Source organism: Electrophorus electricus, chromosome 20 (assembly GCF_041902795.1).
Source record: "Electrophorus electricus isolate QZ-2024a chromosome 20, ASM4190279v1, whole genome shotgun sequence".
NCBI lineage: Eukaryota > Metazoa > Chordata > Actinopteri > Gymnotiformes > Gymnotidae > Electrophorus > Electrophorus electricus.
Window position 1 is genome coordinate 5,494,308 of NC_137516.1, and position 24,109 is coordinate 5,518,416.

At 47.2% G+C, this 24,109-nt stretch overlaps 1 protein-coding gene across 5 annotated transcripts in view; it reads left to right on the forward strand.

Moving 5' to 3' along the window:
• The window catches only part of pdlim2 (PDZ and LIM domain 2 (mystique)), a 43,074-nt gene that overhangs the window by 10,868 nt on the left and 8,097 nt on the right, over positions 1-24,109 (forward strand). For 3 of the 5 annotated variants that reach the window (XM_081703780.1, XM_081703779.1, XM_027025039.3), the window contains 5 exons: positions 6-137; positions 4,071-4,222; positions 9,394-9,463; positions 10,793-10,920; positions 13,152-13,221. In XM_081703780.1, coding sequence (XP_081559906.1) covers positions 45-137; positions 4,071-4,222; positions 9,394-9,463; positions 10,793-10,920; positions 13,152-13,221 — 513 coding nt within the window. In that variant the 5' untranslated portion in view covers positions 6-44. The remainder of the gene's footprint in view (positions 1-5; positions 138-4,070; positions 4,223-9,393; positions 9,464-10,792; positions 10,921-13,151; positions 13,222-24,109) is intronic. The other 2 variants (XM_081703781.1, XM_081703782.1) reach the window with 2 other exon arrangements.

The window sequence follows — 24,109 nt, forward strand, 5'->3', positions numbered from 1 at the left end:
TGCAGGACTCCTGAAGGAATTGGACAGCGGTCTGTGGGCACATCATGGCATTCCCTGTGAACCTGAAAGGCCCATCTCCCTGGGGCTTCAGAATAGCTGGTGGGCGGGACTTCAAGAAGGCCATAATGGTGTCTAAGGTATTGTTCTCACCCTGTTAATCCCTGAAGCGCTGGCACAAGTCCAAGCTCTGTCCAAGCAAATGAACTGATGTCCAGACTGCTGATGTGTGTCTTTTGTTTATGCTCTGCTGCCCTATTTCTTATCATCTCCATGGCTACCATGACCGAGCCATCACTGGCACGCCAGAGAGGAAGTGCTCCTAATTACAGAAAGGAGAAAATTTCTGTCTAATGGTCTAGCTATTGTTTTTGTTGACTTTTTCTTGCAAGATGTGTTTTCCCAAAGCTCTTGGGTGGGGGGGGGGGCAGGAAAGCATAACTGTGTGTGTGTTGAAGGGAAGCAGTGGACTGCTTAGCCCTCCATAAACAATACTTGGAAAAGAACCACTGAGTCTGAAGCAAGAAAGCAAGACAGAAGCTGATATAGCAGGACCGGCACTCTAAACCATGTTTATTCTGAACTCTGTGTACTTTTATTTTGTACTGACAAAACACCCAGACACAAATGTTCTTGCCTACAAGAGGAGTGCGTTCATCCAGAGCTTTGACAGGTAGAGTGTCAGGTTACACGCCATGGTTGGCAAGATCTCGAAAACATAAATGACACTCACATCAGAAAATACAAAAAATGTAGTATTTGCTAAAATGCTAAACACAGTGCTAAATCTAAGTATTTAATATATTATATTTATGGATAAATATGCGTTTTAGAATTTCCAGGCACCATCCAGATTAGCATACTGATCAGACAATGAGAAGGGTTTTATGTACACGAATGGATAAGAACATGTACGTTCTTTATTATAAAAGCTGAATTTCCTCCTAGTACGTGGGTTGCAGCAGCTCACTGTCTGAATTTCGCCTTTCAGTGAGTAGAATCGGGGCACTGCAGGCTGTTGTGACTCTCAGGGCTAAATTCTCCAGAAGAGTTTGCCTCAGCTGACCTGCCCACGTCACCCTCCCCATGTCCGCAACTAGCTGTCAGACACCCACTCTACCGTGTGTCATGCTTTTAAGCAAAGAGGTTCTTTCATAATGTCTAATTTAGTGACTCTTATTTTGCGAGTTTGACAAAGGTAATCTGCATCAGGTTGTGAGAATTTCTTCACGTTGGTTTAACAGGTGTCATCAGTGCATTTTTCTTAAAAGTGTGTTGTGCTATGTTATTAAGCAAGTTGTTATTATGGACAAAAGGGACCCACAAATGATCACTCGTAATTGCTAGAATGACTGACAGGGATTGTTGTACCGTAAAGAAGTATGTTGGCGATTCATAAAGGTCAAACAACCTAAATTACCCTTCATTAAGTGAGTGAAAAAAGCTTTTAGCTGATAGCAGAGAGAGATCTGAAGGAGCTGGAGCCTGATGCATATAAGATTCAACAAGGTGCAGGAAATGTGTAAAGCCAGATATTTGACATCAGACAGCCACAAAGTGTAAATCTTGAAGGTGGATTTCCAAACTGTACCGCTCACTACGGCGTGCCGGTCAGGCCCTGTTTACTGGAGCAATCGTTTGGTCGGTAACCTAACACCCCGTCCTCTCAGACTGAGATGCCGGTAACATGACGATGGCGTGATGTTTTGGGCTGCGGTAATTGGCGGTCAGCTGGCTGATCCTGAACATGTTTCCTAAAGGGGAAAACTTGACTGCAAATGCTTATGTTGAATTTCTGAAGGACAGCATCACGCCACGACACAAACGTGAGCCTCTGACGTTAAAAGGAAAGATGATCTTCACACCCAGAACATTTTGTGCTGCCAACAAGATGGACAAGTGCTTGAAGGTAGTGTGCTTCAGAAATGGCTGTCTGAAGGCGCCAGCTTACTTTGCCTGCTTCAAGTCCCAGTGAGCATCAGCAGGCTATACGTTTGTGCTTCTGAATGTCTGCTTCCTTCAAAGGATGAATCATAGGATTCTGTTTCAACTCCATCACTTGGAAATTCAGAAGCTAAACCAAGACTACCACTGTTCATATCAAACCATGGGAATTGTATTAGTAAATGGACCCTTTTAACATAGGAATCAGCACAACGCATTTCTTATTCATGAAAATATTGCGTTCATTGTTCTTTTATAGATTGTGATTATAAGACTAACACCCTGGAAAAAATACATATTTAACTGAATCATGGATCTCTGTCATAGATATCTGACGTCTTGTACAGGAATAATGCAAATGTGGCACAGTTTTCACAAATTTTCTGAGAGTTCAGAAAATTAGGGTTTTGCATAATGTCTTGACATGCGCTATGTGGAAAGTGTGACCCAGCCTTTCTCTCCAGGTTGGGAGTCATACAATCCCTCTCTTGGCCTTTTTCCCCTCTCTCGGTATATAACCCTGCTGTATATTTGGGATTTTCCCATCGGGCTCTTCCACGCCTCCCGGGGGTGGGGGGTGGCGGTACAGGGCGACGGGCCGTGCTGGAAGGGCATTAGGATGGGGACACGACTCCCTCTCTTTCTCTTTCCTTCCTCTGAATGGCTGCCTCTGTCTGATTCTCACCATGGCCCCCGGTGTCATCTTCGAGCTGCTCTTCAGCACTGCCTCTCTTTTGGCTCTGTATTTGTCTTATGCATGGTATGGTATATGAGGGATTCAATCATCTGTTTATATCTCTTCCCCCCCCCCCCCCCCACCTTTTTTTTTTTTTTTTTTTTTTTTTTTTTTTGTGGTCACGTATACAGTTGATGCATCGTTGGCCTTTGTTAAATGAGGCGTGGTCTGATTGGACGAAGCATGCTCCATTGTGGGTCTCCGTGGCGACCGTTAATTGCCACTCAAGAAGACCCACAGACATGGCACCTTTTTGCCCTCTCTGCTTTCTGTGAACAAGAAAAAGAAATAACATCCCTAGTTTGGTGTTTGGAGTGCCCTGCCAGTGTCTGTCTGTGTGTGGGGGGGGGGGGGGTGCTGTTTGGGTGCTTTCTCTGTGTGTGACTGCTACTTTTCCTTTTTCTCTGGGTTCTAATGGGGCTGGAGTGCTTTTGACTGCAGGAGCTTGAGTGGAGACTGACGTGTGTGTGTGTGTGTGTGTGTGTGTGTGTGTGCGCACTATACGCTAAAGAATTTCTGGAGATTATGGCTTTCTGCTGTGACTTCTTTTTGCAAAATGGAGAAATAAAAAGCCATTCTCTCTGCTGCCACAGCTCCACAAAATATTCTTCTTTTGAGACCCACACACATCAATTTCATTACTATACTGTGGTTTGTTTGTAGATGGTGTACGTGTTCCAGGCCACTCCCTATTGGCTGATTTTTAGACACGACATAGCAGGGGTCACACTGACACTGCCGGCAGGTAATCATTGGTCTCGGGGCACGCAGTTGACCACTGTGCAGCATGGCGTGTCTCGTGCTCAAAACTCGCCGCCCAAGAATCCACTCATGGTTTGAGATTGCCGCCTTGTGACCGCGCAGTAATTGGGCTCGCTAATGCTCGCTCAGTTCTGCTTCTTCAAATCGGCAGCCACGACAAGAACGATGGATAACGGCACGTCACTGTCGGGGCAATGAGGAGGATGTCGGGCTCCACTGCTGAGCGTGCTCGAGCAGACCAGGGGAGGCAGCTGCTGCGCTAATGAGGGTGCTTCGTCCTCCTCGGCCCAGTTTAGGTTCCGGTCCAGAGCGTCAAAGGAGTAGCGCTCGCTGTGTTCTCAATTACGTGGCCACTGCTATTTGCAAAGCATGCTTTATATGTTGTAAATTGTTCAGTAAAGCCCTTTTCTGTTGTATTTGCTGCCTTTTTGTTCTCTCCTCTTCTGGTGTTGTTTCATAAGAACGTCTCAAAGTTCACTCGAGGCCGACACAAAAGGAGCATAAAGAGGCCTGGCAGAGTGTTCCCACTGCTACAGGGCAGCTAACCTTGATGGGCTCCTTCCCATTGATATGAGAGTTCCTTCTGAGCTTGGCGTTCATGCTCTCATTGGTCAACCGTGTGTGCCTTCAGGTGAACTCTGGCAGCAAAGCGGAGAAGGCCTGCCTACAGCCAGGTGACATCATCCTGGAAATAAACGGAGAGAACACGGCCGACATGCTAAACGTGGAAGCGCAGAACAAAATCAAGAGCTCCAATACGCATGTGAAGCTGCTGGTGGAGAGGTGACACACACACACACACACACACACACACACACGCGCGCATGCGCGTGCAAGCAACCAAGAGCCACACCACACTGGAAACATGTACATACTAACAAAAAAGTTTCCAGACAGAGATTTGTTTCTTAATATAAAGGAATCCAGTGATGTTATTAATGAATGTGTAGTCAGGTCATGCCCACACATCAGTGTAAATCACAGTGACTGTGATTCAGCTTTAGACTCTGGAGTATGCTGTGCTGGATAGGTGAGCATACACTAAAGTTTTCCTTGTAATAACAGGTAGCTGTTTGCACAAAGTCTGGGGTACTTATCTGTCTCACTTTACACGTCTCTGGCTGCTTTCTGTCTGCACCTGGCAGAGGCTGCATTATGTCATTCAGTCTCTCTCGTGCTCTCTCTCTCTCTCTCTCTCCCCATATCTCTCTCTCTCTCTCTCCCCATATCTCTCTTCCCCTGTCTAGTGCTCTCTCCCTCTTGTTCTCTCCTTCTCTTTCTACCAGCCTCACAATTGCGTCTCCTCCCAGCTGGTCTGTCTCCTTGTTCTTTTTGTTTTGACTCTGTGCACTGAACTTCTAAGTGTTTGCCAGGGCCCAGGGAGCAGATTCTGTTTCTCTGCCCACACCACTGTGTCTGTGTGGGTCACTTTTCCTTCCTTTTGACAGCACATTTGAGACGTTCTCTATAAAGGAACAGAGTATGGTCCTTTTTTTTTTTTTTGTAAGCTTTTGTCCCCTTTTGTATGCTTAATTTTTGCCTGGGACTCCAGGCCGTTTGTACGTTTGCCCCCGTCTCGCACACTGCGCTTCCTCCAGTGGGTCAGGCAGTCGAGCGCATCCCCTTCAGCCAAACAGGACTGTTTAGCCCCCACCATGCTTGGTTGAAAACCCAGCCCGCTCGACCGGGTGACTGTACCTGGGGATGGGGGTGGGGGTTGGGGTAGGGTGAGCAGAGGTCGACCCCTATCCCGCTAGCCCGCTGCTGCGCCGCCCAGGAATGGGAACAATCGCACGCTCTGAACTGCTGGCCTCTGGAGTTCTTTGTTGACAATTTTTAAGAGCCTTTCCTTTGCTTTGCTTGTTTTCCTTTTTGACAATGAACTTGTACGTGCAGTGCACACTGGCATTTCTCCTTGCATTCCATTGAATGCACATTCTCTTTCTCTCTCACTCACTCACTCACTCACACACATACATATACACACACACACACTCTCTTTTCAGACGTATTCACTTTTGCGCCTGTATGAAAACACACACCTATTCTTTAGAGTTGGGCGAGCACATTGAGTCATTTGAAAAGCGTGCACACACACACACACACACGTGTGCACACAAACAAATACAAATCCCCCCCCAAAAAAACTGCAGACATGCCCCCTCCATCTCTGCAAGTGTCTGTGAATTTTTCCCTGCTGACTTCATGTCTCTGTCCAGTGGAGAAACAACACTGGGTGGACAATTGCACTGTGTGTGTGTGTGTGTGTCTTTCTGGCATACTGTTTGCCAACACCGCCATCTCAGTAGCCCCCACCTGTACTTCCCTACATTATTAAAGGAAGAGGGTGTGTTATTGTTCAAGTACCATCTCTTTCTTTAGGCAGAGGATTATGTAATCATGACTTTCTCCTACAGGTGAATCGTGATTTTAATAACAGACCAAGGGCAATATATCGCTAGGAAATGTGAATGAATAAATCTGCTGTTTTGAATTGGATTTACAAATTCATAATTACCTAAACGGGTGGTATGTACTGTAGAACTGTTTTAATGCCTTTTGAATTTTATTCTTTTGCCGGTAACTTTACAACACCCAGTTGTGTTTTTGACCTTCACCCCCATACTTCTGGCATTTATGCTGTGGCCTGTGCTTTTTGTTGGTATTTTTGTTTCAGCCTACACAAAGACTTCCTGTCACCTCAGATGCCCTTGTGTGGAAGGCCAAGGGCCTTCAACTGAGGACTTTATTGCTGTAGTATTTTAATTCCCGGCAAGCTGTGCTGACTAGAGGAATGAAGCAAACCGCATAGAGCTACTTATATTTGTCTCCATTTTGAATGGTTGGCCGATGGATGACCGTCCTTCTAATAAAAATATCCTACAACGTTAAAAGGGGTGCAGTCCCACCTGTGCCAACAGCTGGATTGCATCGCAAGCACCATCTCTAAAGGGTCAGATCAACCGTGATTGGTCAGTCAGCCCTGCGGGGACGGGCAGCAGTGGAGCATGTCCGTAGAAGCAGCTGCTTTTGAACTTGCCCCTTTGATGTTGCACTGCCTTGCGCTGGCTTTTACGCTTGCATTTTCTCTCTCTCGCGCGCGCTCTCTTTCTCTCACTCTTTCTTTTTCTTTCTTTCTAAAACCTCCGTACTTTGCGCCCCTTCACTCTTTTTATGTGAGAGAGGCAGGCACGATGGGACCGTTGAACTTCCCACAGCATATTTACATGCTCGCCATCGCTACATATGCTCTCCATGCCGAGAGAAAAGGTTTTCTGCATACATGAATGACCTAGAGCAAGGGTATTCAAATCTGTCCGTTTTCCGCCTTCGCTCTATCTAGGGGAAAAAAACAAATCCGGATTTGAGGTCCGGATTCAAGTACCTCCCACCTAGAGCATTAGGAATATCAGAGCTCAGAGTTCACAGGCAGATTTCTTGCGGCCTTTCTGTCTGTCCCTTTTGTTAGTCACCTTTGTAGATGAATGTGGATTAGGAACATCTGGAGGTAAAGCGCCACTCTACTCCCCGTTACTGTGCGAAAAACACTGATGATGGCTGAGAATACAATCGCTAGTGTTTTACTGTTTGGATACTTAATCCTCTGTTGTCCCAGCTGCCTCAGAGCCACCCGTCTGACCCCCACCTCCCCCCTTGGAGGGGTGATGTCACATTTTAGTGGAGGCGGAGGTGATTATTGATGAGCTTAGACTACAGTGATTGAGAGGGCAGCTGGACTCTGACATCTGTGACCTGTCTAACGCTACTACATCTACTTTGGAAGTGTGCGTCTTTATTAAAAAAAAAAAAAAAAAAAAAAAAAAAGTTTAAATTATTATTTTTTTTGTGTTCTTTCATAATAGCACCTTATGTAGTGTTATACCCTCCAAAGAAATCTGTGAACTTTCTTACTCTTCTAAACTTCTGAATTGCTTTGGACCCATTAATTACATTTATGGCGAAACGTAAAACCTAAAAAATAAATGTGCATCACTGATCTAGGACATACTTCACGTTATACTTCAAGAAAATGTATCAAATGAAAGACTTGCCCATGTTTTCACCTATTTATTGCAATCTAAACTGGTGTGGTATGTACGGGACTCTGAGCAGACATGGGCGTTGTCAGCAGCAAGACGTTTCCTATTTGTTGCGATTCGCCCCACACACTTTCAGTATGTTGCCGCTCATCTTTAAGCGGAGACGTTCCGCCAAAGTTTGTCTGCCTTTCCCCCGACTTGGCAAAGCTGTTTGCACTGACTCAGCGGCCTGACGCCTTACTGGCCCTTTTACTCCACCGGTCACTCTGCCTGTGCCCACCCGGGCACATGGTGTCCATTTCCATGTTGTCCTGCACTAAATCACTGCAGAGCCAGTCAAGGGGGGAACCCCCCCCCCAAAAAAAAAAAAACCATACTCTTAACTGGCTGAAGATCTGTCAAGAAATGCTGTGGTCTGCAGCTGCTTCTCATACTGGAGCATCCCATCTCTTCCCTCTGTGTTGTTGATGATTCATCCATTTTGGAAGGGCTAGAGTTCAAAGGTCAGAACTCCAAAGGGTAAGGAAGTTTGGAGTTTGCTTAGACTGACTTTTCTACATGGATCTTGGAGTCGCAGTACCCTGCATTCCTTCATGCCGGTCAGTCTGCCAGAACATGTCCAGTTAGGTTCCTGCTGGTTTCCGTTCTTCAACCTGTAAATCGTTCGTTTGTGTGTGTGCGTGCAGACGCGGGCACGTGCACATTCGCGTAGCTTAAATTTCTATTGGAAGCTCTTGGAAGGCATGTGTTTCAAAGGCAAGCATCATCAGTCTTATGCTAATAGGGCCTGTCTATATGGCAAGTAAGATCTGCTTATTAACATCAACGGTCCAACGTTGATGTTAATAAGCAGATGTTCCTTGCCATATTTCGACACAACCCTGCACCTGTGCATTGCTGTTTCTCTAGGGATACTGCTGAAGCTTTTACTGGCAGGAGAGCCTGGTCTCTGACCCAAATATAGCGTGTTTGTTAGGAACGGGGCAAGGCTGCCCTCTGCTTCTGTAGCTCGAGATGCTGTTTGTTACTGTTTGCAGTTAGGCTCCAGCATCCGCACACCCATTGTTCCAGCCATTATCGGAAATAGCCTCAGGTATGACTGCCTGGTGGAGAGGAAGCGAAGGAGAGCAAGAGTGCATTTGATTACAGGAGAGCAGTGCAGTGAAACTCCAAGTGAGCAGGTGAAGGGGAGGATGGAGACGAAGCCTGAGTTAGCTCAAGTTAGCAGGACTCTCGCCATAACAGGTCGCGGTGCTAGAAGGCTCTTTTTTTTTTTTTTTTTTTTTTAAACTTAAAAAGTAGTATTTTTAAATACTGCTTTCCTTGTTCTTACTGTGCACACTCTCTCACTTTGTGTCACTCTGCTGAATGGATACTTGTGGTTCCCTGCAAGTCCTCTGGACGCCGAGCATTGCCCCTGAATTAGGCCCTTGTGCAGTGTTCCTTACCCATGAAACTAACAAGGCCTGTCTTGTCCCCCATAAGTGCAGTGATTTTAATTTGAAGACAAATAAACATTTGTCAAAATGCACTGAGGGATTAGAGAAGCCTGTGTTGTCTTTTTCCCACGTGTAACTTAATTGACTTTTCAGTTTGTCAACCTTTTCCACGCGTCAATAACATGGCGTTTTCCACAGGTTGTTTGCAGCCGAGGGGTCAAAGGGAGCCATTTCCACCCCTCCCCATCCCTGAATAAAGACTTTACTGAAAGTCTGTGAAGCATATACTCTTGGCTCCTGTGGCCAGCAAGTGTCTAGATAGTGAGGGTGTCATGTCCATCTCATTAGGTGGCATGAGTCTATACATAAGTACCCTCATGAGAGACCATGCTAGGCAGGAACGTTCACCTTGTGCAATGCCGGTGGTCATCCCTTAAGTTACCTGACGGCTCATGCCCCATCTTTCTCACTACAGGCCGGCCACACCCAGTCCTGGACAAACCAATGGGATAAATCCCACGGAGCAACTCATGGGCCGTTTCCAGGTAAGCATCCAGTGGGATCGGGTGATCACCACCTTTATGGCTACAACAAACTGTAAACCCAGGAAATGGAAAGTTCTTTTTGTGGAGCCCTTTTTGAAGGTTCATGTGACCAAAACGCATTCAACTGTAATGAACTATTTTGCTCAGACCCTCTGCTTAAGTCATCTGAATGTTGCTGGCTGGTGACGAGCTGTCCCATCGCCTGTACCTTAAGTGAAACATGTTCTTGGCTGGTTTAGACTGCCTGTCTGTTTTATTTGTAACTCCTCACTGGGCCTCCCACTCAGCTATGGGGCCAGCTCAGAACAGCCATAGCGACTCTAAAATCATCCAGGCAACATCCACTGCCTTGGAGAAGATCAGTCTCTGCATTTGCCATGTCTGGGGTTTACATGATCTTGAGCCTTATTTATTGTGCATTTGACAATTTTAATTAAACCCAGAGAGGTATGAATCGACCAGTAGCCGTAACTGTGTGACACTGCATTTAGCTGACGCTTTTATCCAAAGCGACATACAATTCTGACTGAACACAACTCGAGCAATTAAGGGTTAAGGGCTTTGCTCAGGGGCCCAACAGTGGCAGCTTGGCAGTGGTGGAGCTTGAACTGACAACCTTCTGATTACAAGTCAAGTACCTTAACCACTGAGCTAACATTGTGACCACCCTGTATTGTACACAGCTATGACCAAATTTCGCAACAAGACTGTTCTTGTGTAAAGACAAATAGTACTTGGTTCTTTCCTTCGATCCACAGAGCTCAAGAGAATATCTGCATCCCATTAAGCAAACAAGACAAATGTCTGTCTGCTTAGCTGCAATTTATAGATTGTCAGGATGAGCTGAACTTACATGGTATGAATTTCCCTTTTTGGGGGCTTTGTGTCTGTAGCTTTACATGCCCAGGGCAGTGACACATGTGGTAGGAACCTGAGAATATCATAAATCAGACCCAGTTCCTGGCCTTTATCTTCCACAGGGGCTGCCTATGGCTCTTTGAGGTAACAGGAGCACTGTGAAGCCCGAGGGTGAAAATTAAGAGTGAGGTAGACGAGACTGTCTGTCTGTTATCGGACTCCTTAGTTTGTGAATTTGTGTATAGAAGTTCTGGCACAGTGTGCAGGGTTTGAACCTGCTTGTCCTGGTTGGCGAGAACTTGACGAGGAGCAACGCAAGCTAGAGTTCTCAGTTTTTACAGATGAACATCTTGTACTGGGCATCTTATTTAAGTAACAGTTGCATCTGAATTGCCGACAACGAAACCCTTTGCAGTTAACAAAGACTCAGACAGGTTGATGGGTGGTGGTGTTTTCCTTCTGGTGCTGTAGGAGGCCGTCCAGGTGAGTCGGGATGAGAACCAGAACTACAGGGACTACTCCATCTCCAGTCCAGCGTCCCTCTCTCCTGGCCCCTACTCCTCAGAGGGCGACAGGATCACTGCCACAAGCAGCAAGAGGTAGAACCCCACCACACTACTGTACTGCTCACTTGAGGAATGATGTAACTCATGTAATTAAGCAAGCTGACATATTTCTAGCTCTGTATACATTCACACTAACTGGCATATTTTTGGACTGAGCCACAAAACACTAGGGCTTCAGATTGAACCTTGTGGGACTTCAGAGTAAGTGTGTGTGTGTGTGTGTGTGTGTGTGTTTTAAACCCCATATTTCTTCCAACTTTAGTCATTACGCCATTTCCCACCCACTGACAAGCTAGCTAGCTCTCCCCTGTCATATGACAACTACCAACCGGGGAGGATGCAGGTGCGCTTAGCTCCTCTGAAACATGAGAAGCCAAGTACCACTTTGAGCTGCTGCCCAAGCGCCGAGACGGGGCAGCTGAACACACTCGGAAAGCGCTAAACGCCCTCATCAGCAAGCATGAGGCTCAAGCCAGTGACCCCACGATTGTGGGGTGAATGCTTTTATGTTGAGTCACTTGGGAGTCCAAGTTTTAGTTTAGTTCAGTCTACCAATAAATTCAGGTAATGTCTAATGCAGCTGCTATGAAACCAGTTTAGACAAAAGGTCCTGTAATTGGTTATAATTAACAGTTACCAAACAGAGTGTACCAATATTTTTAAATATTCACGTCAAATATCTTGCAATATAGCACGCCTCCGTGAACTGAGGCATTTTTCTCAGAAGTCTAAAGAAATTCTATGCATCCAAGCATCTCAGATTTCATACGTTTTGACACTTCCATGTTAAATGCTACAGAGTCAATGGCGGCCCAGCAAACCAGGCCTGTTTTGTTGTCTTTTTGTTTCTTATTAGTGTCTGTCTCCAGCAACTGTGTCCGTTGCATAGACTGAACGCCCCGATTGCTTCACCCCCAGCTACTTCAGTTTTCTATTTTTTACTTTGTTTTTCTCATCTGTTCAGTCAACAGAAGCCAAACACGTCTTGGTCAAATATGCTACCAATATGTCTGTGACTGATGCTTTATTACTATAATTATATTACTGCGATTACTGCAACAAGTACTCAGCTGTATAAATAGATAGCATATTTCAATAACAGGGCGGCCTATGCTAAGAAAATATCCTTCTCATATTTCAAGCCCATTTGGCAGATGAGGGACCAAAGACCCAAAATATACCTGAGCCTCTGTCAGGATGAGGAAATGCATGTGTACAATGGCAGGCCTTAAAGTTTGCTCGCGTCAGACGGGTAAAGATAAAACTATACTTTTGATACAAGCCATAAAACAGGAGTTGCACATTTGAAGCAGTGAAGCAATTTGGTGAACAGGATCAGACTTGGTGTGACGTTTGCTTCATTTAGAGTTTAGAGAACACAGGAGTGTTCAAAGATATCAGATCCCAGAAAGACACGGCATGTGGACCTTATTCCTGCCTCCTGCTCATAGAATGGCAGAGAAGGGGTGTGAACGGAGCTGTGAGGAGCATTGTTTCTAGAAGAATCTTTAGAAGTGAATCTGAAGATGATGGGTCAGAATTAACATGCTGTTTCACAGCAGATGACTCATTCACTTGTAATTCCTCCCTCTTTCACACACCCTCTCACAAGTGTGCAGGCACACACACCCACAGCACTCTTCACCTGTTCTCGATTGGTCAGCACTGTAGTGACTGGACTCCTTCCGAGAGGCACGTTCCCAGCATCAATCTTTGATGGTGGTCTTATGAGATTCACTGGGGCATAAAGACCAAGTGAATAAATTATGGATTTCTATAGCTATATATGAACTTGCCATAAGCAACAGCCATGCTATAAGAACTGTGTTTCAGTCCTTTTCCCCCAGATGCTGTTCACTGCAATGGAAAGGGGCAAAAAGCAGTTTTAATTCTGAGTAGAATATTCCAGACCCACCATGTCTGAGCTGTAAAATTATCAAATCAAATAGCTGGTGCATTCACTAGTGTCAGTAATATGAAAACCTTTTTTTTTTCTTTTTTCCATGCTGAGGTTTCAGCCTTTTCCTTCTCTTGTTCTTGTGTTTACATCTCTTCTCCCCCCCCCCCCCCCCCCCAATTCCTGCTTGCCTGAATAAATGAAAAATCGATCCAAAATTTATAGCTGTGGTTTGTGCAGTACCACCCCATTTCACATCAGCTCTATGGAACTTCATCCTCTACGATGGGGAATGAGTAGTGACCGCTAAACAGCGGCTTGACATACCGTTAAACTACTTTAAAACTGCAGTTCTTCTCTCTTTTAGCCTGCAGTTCCGCTCCTGGTCTCCAGAGGAGAAAGCGCCCAATCGCAGGCTCTCCAGACCCCTCTCTCAGGTAAGAACCCTTCATCAGCCACTTCAAGTCTAGAGAGTTCTAGGTAGCAATATGTCCTCTAACTGCTGCAGACTTGAGCGAAACCAAGGCACCTTTTTGTCTTTTGAGGTCATCCCTACACAGAAATGTTAGACACATTCCCATCGGCCCTGAAAGTTCAGATCACTCAAGAAATGAAACCAGTCAGACTGTCTTGCCCCCTTTCCAATTCGGATTCCACCAGACCTTGAATACCGTGAAGGCAGAGATTCTAAAGGTTAATAACTCTTCACTCGTTATGCCCACCTGTTCCAGAGTTTTAATGTTAGTTTGAATGTTTCCCTAGTGGGTCCAGGGGTGTGTACATGTCGGACTGGTTGGTTCATTTAGCTGCTGTTTGTCCACAGCATAAAATGGAAACAATTCCGATGATCAGTCTGAGGAAGTGGGCTGAGTGCTGAGGAGAAATGACCTTAGACCTTTCTGTAGTGCCTTTCTTCAGATCCATTCTTGACTACATCCAGTCAAATTGAACAAGGCTAACCAGCTAACATGATGTGCTCATATAATTTCCTTTCTCAACAATAGAGGAAGAGATCTGATAAGTTGGAGGGAGAGCCTGAGAGACTTGGGAGTGTACCACATAAGCTAATACAGAGTGTGTTATTTTGTGGGAAAGTTCAGTTCCAGATATGTAAGCTATGTTGCACTCACCCAACTCCCACAGAAATCTTTTGAAGACAGCTGACGGAAGTGGGAAAAAAAATCCAGTGACCTTTAGATAGCTGATAACATTCCAGTCATTTTCTAAGTGTTCTGGACATTGGATAAACATACACTGGGTGACGCATCTTATTAACCTCCGTAACATCACCAGGATCAGCCAGGCCCTTTCTGCAATTGGTCATGAGAGGGCACAAGACCACTCATCTTGGTCAAAGATCGCCATGGTAACAGTTTTCAGCTAATCTTTGAAATTAGGGTTTGATACTCTATAAGATAACACTTTATTGATCCTGAAGGAAACTGCAGTGTCACAGTACTGTACATGTTGCACAAGAGAAGACGTACATTAAATCAGAATAAATAGGGCAGGGTTGTAGAAGTGAGTTCCAGAAGTACAAAAGTGCACTATGGATACAGAACAATAAACCTTTAATATAATAAGAGTTATCAGGATCTATATGCACATATCAGTTATGTTCATGACATGCATGAGAAGCCTTGGAAGGTATTGCACTAAGAAACACATTAAGTGATGAAAAATGACAGCATGAGTGAGGAAATATACATAATCAATAAACATAAATAACTACGCACATGACATAAACAAGAGCATCATAAGTAATTATTGCTCTAATAGAGTAAAGTGTTAACAGTAGGAGCCAGTGACAGAATTGGTCAGTCTAGAGAGTAGAAATAATAACTTTAGGAGCAGGTCATCTAAAAATAATGGTGTGCATGAGTGTGCCATAATATTATTAATAATAGTATGAACTGGACATGTAAGATTGGTGTAGCTCAGCACAGTTCATTAGTGTCCCTGCAGTGAGGAGATTCGCAGTAGCGTCTTACTGCAGTGGGGAGAAAAGGTCTCACCTGACGCTCCTTAGCATAGCGCAGCTGTATCAGTCTTCTGAACGGGCTTCCTTGCTTGTCCACTATATGATGCCACTGGCAGTAGAGATGTGCCTTTTTAGTGATGCTCAGGTAAAGTGATGGGACTTGGCAAGGAGAGGGTCGTGTTTCACCCATGTAGACGCGTACAGAATATCCATCTGGCCTCAGTTGTGCGTGTGTGTGCGCGCGTGTCTGTCTCTCTCTCATGCGCACACACAGAGAGGTTTTGTGTGTGTGTGTGTGTGTGTGTGTGTGTGTGTGTGTGTGTGTAAACCCAAATGTTGGGTTTAATACCATCTCTTAAGTCACAGGACCAGTCATACTAGAGAAGAAAGATGTGTATTTTTGCCAGTGCTTTGTGGAAGCAGTTTCTCATCTCGATTTAAGTCTCGATATGGAATCTTTAGTTCATAACAACGCACCTATAACTCGGATGACATGGCAGTTCCCATGACTGCCAGTCTAGGCCTCTCACACCCATCAGTGGGCCCTCACGAAGCCAGCTAATCCGTGCTCCACGATCCCGACAGTATGTTACCTGCCCCAACTCAAAACCCACCCCATCAGCAAGTGACCAGAACATCTTTGCTGTTTTTCCTCTCACTCTTTACGACCCTTCCTTCCCCTTTTGCTGTGATGGAGGTAAACAGTAACGTGTTCCTGGCCTGCAATGCTTCAGGTTGTCCCGACGCAGAGAGCTTTCAGATCCTATTTTACACGCAGCTTGTAAAATGGTGGACGGCGGTAAAAAAGCAGGAATCGGAGGCATGTATTGGCAGGTTTGGGGTCCCGGGGACATCCCTCTCTTGCGCGTGTTCGCTCTCTCTCTCCCCCCCAGCCAGCCCTCATTATCAGGTGAAGGAATGCAGAGTGGAGTGCGGGGGCGTGGGGTGGGCCGTCTGGGCCCGTTTGGGGGTCCGGGGAAGGGCAGAGGGGAAGAGGCTCTCCATGTGGCGCCTGAAAGCCCCATGAGGCTTGCCTTGATTCCCGCGCATACTTGGGACGATCCGCTCACCCTTTCTCCTCATTTTTCATCCCTGGGCTGGAATCCCTTCATTCTTTCTCGTGCTCTTTTTCTCCCTCTCTCGTTCTCTCTTGCTTTTTCTGGTTTTCCTCTCAACCCTTCAGGGAGCACTAGCATACTTGGGCTCTCAGTTTGCTCAGTGTCAAGAACTTGAAGGGCCCAAAAACTACCCTCTTGGGAGAGCTCAGAGTGGCTGGTGTGTGTGTGTGTGTGTGTGTGTGTGTGTGTGTGTGTGTGTGTGTGTGTGTGTGTGTGTGTGTGTGTGTGTGTGTGTGTGTGCAAGGGCACACGTTATACATGCTAGCCCATGATTGAGGGGACAAATTGGAAAAAGAATGCATGTTGTCACAAATTACACAAAACAATATTAGTACTGGCCATAGTAGTATTCTGACTGCATACATTAATAAATTGTTTATGTGGCAGCAGGCATTTCTGTATCCATTTCCTTCTTTTTAACTAGTATGGAGTTGTACAGTATAAAATGAAAGCTTTTTCTACTCTGCCTTCTCCTGCTTGTGGTTTGGCTGTACACTTTGCAAGGAAAGGAGTTCTTCCAGCTCCAGTACACGTCTTTGCATGCGCGCGTGCGCGCACACAGTTCCCAGAGCTCCTCAGGTGCTGTGTGGCTTCCACTCGATGGACATGACGTGATGTTTGGCTAGGCCTTACCTGTTAGAGGAAGGCCACGTACATGCCCACACATGCACACGCACCCTCCCTGTACATCGGGGGCCCTGTTCGCTTTCACCGTTCTCTGTATAATGTGTATATAGTGTGAGACGCAGTGTTGAAGGATCAGGTAATGGGCCACGTTCTAGCGTTCTGGCTAAAAAGCTTTTCCATTTGCTCTTTAACCACAGCCGGGCTGGGGAAGTGGGGAAATCTCCATTTAAGAGCCTTTTACAGACTAGGAAGGAGAGAGCTAAAAAGCTAAAGAGGGTGTATCCATTAGTCGGGCATTGCAGGGTGTAGGGTGTCCTGAGAAAAGTGGTGTGTACAATAGGGGCTCTGATGCAAGGCATTCTGGGTGTGTGGTGTTGGCTTTCCCGTCTGCCGGAGAGGCACAGGCCGGGCCTTGTATACCAGGGCCTGGTGGAGATGAGTGGGGGAGGTGCCCCCCCCTTTGGTTTAACCCTGCCACCACCACCACCACCACCCCCCCCCCCCTTTGGTTTAACCCTGCCTAGGCCCTCCTCTTCCTCTTCCTCCTCCTCTTCCCTTCAATGACCCAAAATCAGCAGACACACAAAGGTGGCCTTTGTGCCAGTGTGACCATTCCAACACACACACACACACACACAATCACTCTCCTTTCTCCCTCATCCCTTTTGTCTCCGTTTGCTTTTTATTAGTCTCATCCTCCCCTATCTCAGTGACTCACTTTTCTCTCTATGCTGCTCCCTGTTGGCTGTTAACTTACCCTGCGCGATTACTAAAGTACATCAAACCCTTGTCGCAGTGATTCATTCTGCACCCGACTAATTGCCAAATCTAAGCTGAACTCTTCCTGCCATGGCATGGGCCGGCGCTGGAAAGAGTGCATGTGCGAGGCGCTGTCTGCCAGCCCGACTCATCCAGTGCAGCTCACTGAACGTCAGAGCACTTCTCACCCATCCTCTGTCACCAACTATCCATCTGCTACTTCACTGCATGTCATTAAAGAGCACTTCAGGCGCTGAGAGTTTCCAAGAATTCACAGATACGTTGGGATTTTCAAATGCTGGTTGGAAAAAAGTGGCACCTTTTTTGTTTTCTTGTTTCATTCCCCCCATCAAATACTCCGCATGCTGTTTTGGTCCGGATCCGATACAAGACCTTGTGTGTGTGTGTGTGAGAGACGACAACGACTCGTGTTTAAGTTGAAAGCTTAAACAGAGCTTTCTGTTAAATCTGCTTCCTCTGCTGGCTTGACCCACACAGACACAGGGGAGAGAGGTTGAGGGGGAGCTATGGAGCTGGTTCCATGAGCTTCGAGAGCAGCAACACTAGAGATTTTGTTGCGATTCTTCTCCGTTTCTTCCCGTCGTGGGCGGACATTGTTTCCCGTGGCTTCTTTTCATTTGAGCGTCTCCTGTAATTCATGTTCTTCTTGCCCTCAGCCTTTTGTGTGGGCACAACCTTTCTTCTTGGCACATTTTCTCGGTGCAGTTTCCAAAGCGCGGTACACACCTGCCGGAGCTCAGGCCCCGTGCCGGACCCCCGTGAACGTTGGCCAATCTGGAAGTGGCTCAGAAGGCCGTCGCCTTTCCCTCGGGGATTAAGGCACGTCACAGAACAGGTCAAAGTGAACCGTTTTTGTTTTGCAACATATTATAAAAACATGTAAGACACTGTAGAATGTCACACAACCGCATACATCAAGCAATTTCAAGGTGTCACTTAAATACAGTCTGCAAATGTTGTTGTGTTGTATCACACAGGAGGCCCGGTACCATCAGATGAAGTATGGATGACCTTAATGGAGCGTTAGTGTTTCTCTAGCCATAATGATAAATGCGTTTCTAAACATCTTGGTCGTCCCCTGTGGCATCCTTAAGTGCTGACCATGGGGTGGTAGATCCAGCTCCCCTATGCAGGAGGCCGGGGCTGACGAGGATGGTGAAGATCTTCGCTGGCCCTCCTTGCCCCGCACATTTCAGAGATGTCAGTAAACCGATCTCAGCCCACCCGTTTCTGGCCACTTTCACAAGGCCCTGTAATCTTCCCGGGCTGCGTAACTGGGAAGCGGCCATGCCTTCTTACCCCGACAGGGGCAGGTCCCGTTGCCAAACGCGCCAGTAACCCGCAGCAACCGTCATGCGGTAACCAAGGGTTGCCATAGCGGCAGACCACATCCTGCGGAAGGGCTCGCGGCGTGGCTGGCTATAAATAAGCCGGGCCGTGAGTTAGCCACTCGCCACGATCCCGGTCCTTCCACGCTCGCTGGCGTACACGCGCACGTGTGCCAAATGAGCAGTGGTCGTGGACACCCGGTTCCCTTTCCCCCACCCAGACGCACCCATGCCTTACTATACTTCTCACTTTCTTTTACTGTTCAGTTATTTCTGGTCATCTGCACTCTCTCTCATTTTGGTTTTATTCGAAGGGACGAACTCTTCCCTCCGCGTTGTTTCTTTTCTGCCCGTCTCTGAAAGACTCTTGCGTGCGCAAAGTGTGAGAGTGAGTGGGTGGTTTTCGGGGGTGGCGTCGTCGTGCTGTGGAGCGTCTAGCTGTGGTGTTTAGATGGAGCCTTGGCGTGCAGTTAACTATCAATGACTGTTCTGAACTCCTCTCCAAATGGCAGGCCTCTCCTTACATTAAAAAGCTGTTCCAACTTTTCCTCTTTTTAGAAAGAGAAGTTTGGAAGATGGGAATAGATGAGAAGAGCTCTCCTTCCAGGAATCCGTCTCAAACCACTTTTAATGTGTTCCCTTTCTTTCACACACACATTTTATACACACACACAATATATAAAACGCGCGCGCGCACACACACCTCTTTTCTCTGCCGTATGTCTCTGGATATACTAGGAGACACCATGCAGTTCCATGTTGGACTCAAGTTGGGTCCCAATTTATTTACCTTGGCACTGTACATGTGTGTAAGAGTGTGTGCCAGCATCTTCTTTGACCCCAAGTTCCTGCTCTCCACCATCTCCTAGTTTGGATCAACCTTTGCCATTTACAATTTGGCTTGCTGTTCTTTCCTCTGAGGTGGAAAGCGGATCAGGCACTGCTTGGACGACCCCGCCCTCATGCCCCCTCACAGGCAGCCTGGCTGAGGGGCCCGAGGCTGCCAGCGTTTATAGGGAATGCTTTTGGCTGTCCGAGTATGGGGACTGTTATGATTTTTGGTGCAGTTTAATGGAATTTGCCTGAGTGGTATGTCAACATTCCAAAGGTTGCCAAAGTAACCAAGATTTCTCTTTTGTCTTCAGTTCACCTCCCTGTGTTTCATTTTTCACTTAAAAGAGAGAGATTGTTTAAAAACTGCAGCTTTGCACCTTCACCTGAAACCTTTCTCATGGGGCAATTTCCAGGGAAATAAATTGTCCTCAGCAGTCGCAGACACCCAGCGTGGCGGCAGCCGCCGGCCCCGACCCTGATCTCAGTTCAGTGACGACCTCCGTGCAGGTCCCTGCCTGGTCCAGATGACTGTTCTGGGATCACGCAGCACTCTGCTGGCCCAGTCCCCCAGCCAGCTGGAGCGAGAGAGCAGCCGCTCCTGGGTCACCGGAGTGACGAGTGGTGGTCGGGGATGTGGGGGATGCTCTAATCAGTGCTGGTGTGGGGCAGTCCAGTGCAGCCCAGCTTATGGGCAGGACTGTGAGGGGGTCCGAGCGCAGCGGAGGAACATAAACGGTAGAGAGAGCTGAAAAAGACAGGTGGCGTGGGGGTGGAAGAAAAGGTAAAGAAGCTGCAAAAGTGTTAGAGAGGGAACTAAAAGAGTATGTGAAGGAGAGCAGTGGAGAGAGCCCAGGTGGTTTCGGTCGCGCCGTGATTTACACAGCTTCCTAATTACTCTATATACTCCTCCTCCCCTCAGACAGCAGCTGGGCCAAGACGCAGAGTGGAGGGGGTTAGGTCTCTCGCTGGGAGACAGCGATGGAGGGCGGGGGGGGGGTACTGGGCACCTCATCCGCCACCTTATCAACTCCATCTGTCTCTGTACGTTCGCCATTGACCTGCTTTATTGGGTTATTTTACCAGGGGAGAGGCTCCAGCAGGCGTGAGGGTGAGCTGCATTTCCAAACGTGTGCCAGCAACGCGCATGCATACACTACATCTACAGCAGTTGAGAAATGTATCTGCAACAGCTATACAAAGTGGAATATTTAAAGAAAACAATGATTCTGACCGATGTATGAAAAGAACTCTTAACTCTTGAACCCTGGTATGAACCAGTGGGCCTTAGCAGTGACGTCCATGAGCATTCTTGCCAAGTTTAACTGTTAATATGTCTGGGATCAACTGCCCTTTACCACATAACTGCTTTCTTCAAGTATGGCGTTGATCCAAGATCAGTATTACTGATCCTTCCACCCCAAGGGAGACCCAAGTGGTGTAGCTGTGAGCATCAGATGAAACATTCTAGCAGTGCATATACTATAACATAGTATTACAGCACCCTACAATGCATGCCTGTGTATGCACCCTACAATGCATAATACTGTGTATTACCAAAAATGGCTCAAAATATAGGCTAGGTGGCATGGATTTAAATCTGTACTCTGCCCTGTATTTGGTGTTCATGTGCCATATTAAAGAGAGAAGCTAAGGGTGTGGGGAGAGAAAAATATGATGTCCAAAGCCTTAATTGAGACCATATGGCTAATGAGATCAATACGAGATGTTACTCAGAGCTGCTCTCCTTCTCGTTTCTTTCTCTCTTTCACTCGGAGCTTAACATGCAAGCCAAGCTGAGGGTTTTGCAGTTAAAAAGAAAGTGACCTTTGATGGCATCGACCACACGCAGCAGGCAGCGTTCTTTTTCTCAGCATCACACGAGCGGGCTTTACCTGCCCTTTAAGGACGTGGCCACATCAAATGGTCCAGCAAGAGCTCTATGCGAGGAGGAGAGCACAAAGGGGGTTTCTGGGTAATGACTCCAGCCAGCAGCTCAGACCGCAGCAGCGTATGGCGTCAGCCCCACAGACCCCCTTGTTAATCCAAACCTGGCGTCTTCCTCCGTTCCGCTGCTCACAGGAGTCTTTGAGGGCGGATGCCTGCGTCTGTGGAGCTGTAGGCTTTTCAGCAATGACAGATGATTGTGTCCCAGTGGCAAATATTTGGTGTTGCCACATTGCTTTTAATACTGTATATGATCTGGCTTGTGTCACGATTCTCTGACACACGCACACTTTTTCAGCACTGGAAAAATGGGCAGTCTCTGATGACTGGCCCTGCTCACTACCACATGGTGTGCATGAGCTCAGCCCTCTTCTCGGGGCTACAGGCAGGTCACTGCAGGGTGTAGGGCAGGCTGCCCCAGCTCCACCCTAGTTCCGCCCCAGCTCCACCCCTCACACCTACCACGAGCCGTAAAGAGCAGTAGGGCACCCGGAAGTGTGCGATGCTTCATACTCGCATGCAGAGACTAAAGTGGGATGACATCTTCAAAGCCCCCCCTGTGCACACACAGTGGCCTTGTGTCTAATGACAAGGCAGCAGGAATAATGACGGTGGGTTAAAGGCCATATACAGTGCCCACACGCCCACTGCCTAGTAGGCCCGGGGCCTCTCATCACCCATGGCAACCCTACGCTTAGCCGAGTGCATGAGCCTGCTGGCCGTCGGCACGGATCACAGGGAGGCGATTGGCTCACTTGGCGCTCCTGCTTTTGCTCCAGATTGCTCGTTTTCGCTCTTGTTACATGCTCGCATCAGGCCCAAAAGCAGTTCAAAAAGCGTGGCGGCTGCTCATAACACGCCCTCCAATTTTCTGGTTCTGATTTTTTGTTTTTGTTTTTTTCCCCCCTTTGGCCACAAATTACATCCTGATGATGAGGGTGATGAAGATTTGAAGCTCGTTGCCTCCTTTTCTGTGTCTCGCTCGCGCTCTCTCTCTCTCACACCTGAGCCTCCAATGTTGCCATGGCACCCGAAGCGTTTGCTTTTTTTTGTAAGATTTCTAGCAGTGCCGAATTAGGCGTCTGTCTATAGGCCCAGGAGACAGGCCAGGTCTCACTCTCACGAACAATCGACATGTAACCAGGCCTCAGGCCCTGTCCTCCAAAATGAACAACGCAATGGAATTATTGCAAGGCCTGCAGCTGGCATCCCACACAAGTAAACAACAGTGGTGAGACACACCTCGCCCTGTGCCTCAGTGCCAGAGCTTTAGAAAAGCAAGCAATCCATCTAGAACAGTGTGATGGAGCAGAGCAGTCACTGCGTGGCAGGCCCACGAGTTATGATCTAGCGTGAGAAGCGTGGCAGATCAGCGCTGGGTGGGGTGTGTGTGTGTGTGTGTGTGTGTGTGTGTGTGTGTGTGTGTGTGTGTGTAAGAGAGAGTCCGTCCTGAAGCTGTTTGGAAGCACTGATTGAAGAGAGGATGGAAATCAGACTTGTAGATCTCTGCCAGCCAGAGGAAAAGTGTGTGTGTGCGAGAGAAAAACTAAGGAAGAGAGCTGTTTGTGTTGGACTGTGATCATGACAGAAACGTAAATCCACACGCACGCACGCATGCGCGCACACAGAAATGTCCCACTTCCAACGCTAATAGCATCCGCGGCCCTATAAATGGTCAAGAACAGAGACAACTGATTAGTTTGGTTACGCAATTGAGTCTTAATTGTCATCGTATGGTCCCCTGCTGTGGTTAATGCGGCTGATAAAGGGCAGGCAGCGCCGTGTTTGGGTTGGAGTGCTCACATTCTTTCTCTCCTCTCCCTCACACTCGGCTGGGAGTTTGTTTTGCTCGTTTTCCTTTGTTTGGGTTTGGGTGCATTCCTCTGGAGCCTGTGCAGATTGTAACTGCAGATCGCTCGTCCATGTGTCGCCGAGCTGGTGCACTGGCGAACCTCGTGGTGTTCTCCATCCTAGTGGCATCCCCCCCCCCCCCTTTCACACTCTCTCTCTCTCTCTATCAAATTTCATTGTTCAGTTGCTGTATCCCTCCAGCTGGTGCAGACACAACTTCTGTTCTGGCAGGTGTGTGCGTTTTAGTGGGACATCCAACAGGAGGGAACCATGTCTGTCAAAGCAGCAAAATTATTTTTTGAAAGCACACACACAGACTATTAAATACCTTGTCATAAATGCCTTCATACCCTTCCTTAACTGGGTGTGGTTTATAGCCGTCTGGTGTATTAGAAAGGTACACTTCTCCCACTTCTCTCCCCTGTACCAACAGTAATGCTGACCTGAATAGCAGTCATATTCGATGGCAATGAGTTAAAAAGTAATGATGGTCATAACAGGCTGTGATGGCCTTACACACACCAAATGCCACAAGCACCACTGCTCTTCACCTCTTTCTTCTGTAGACATTGCCCTCTAGTGGTCAGATTGGAAAATTGCATGCACTCTCGTGTCCAAATTCTTTTTGGAAAGCAGGATGCAACCACACACGTGACCCGTTTTCTAGACTAAAATTCGTGCAACTGCCATCAATAATTGCGGCTTTCCTGATCCAGGAACAGTTTCCCCACCCCACAACTTGCACACCACTGTCAAGAGAGCGGCCACGGAGTTGACCTCAGATCAACAGCCATGACCCTTGCCAAGCCGAACATCTGGGAGTGTGCAGACCATTTGGGTCCTTCATCGCAGCACTGATTGG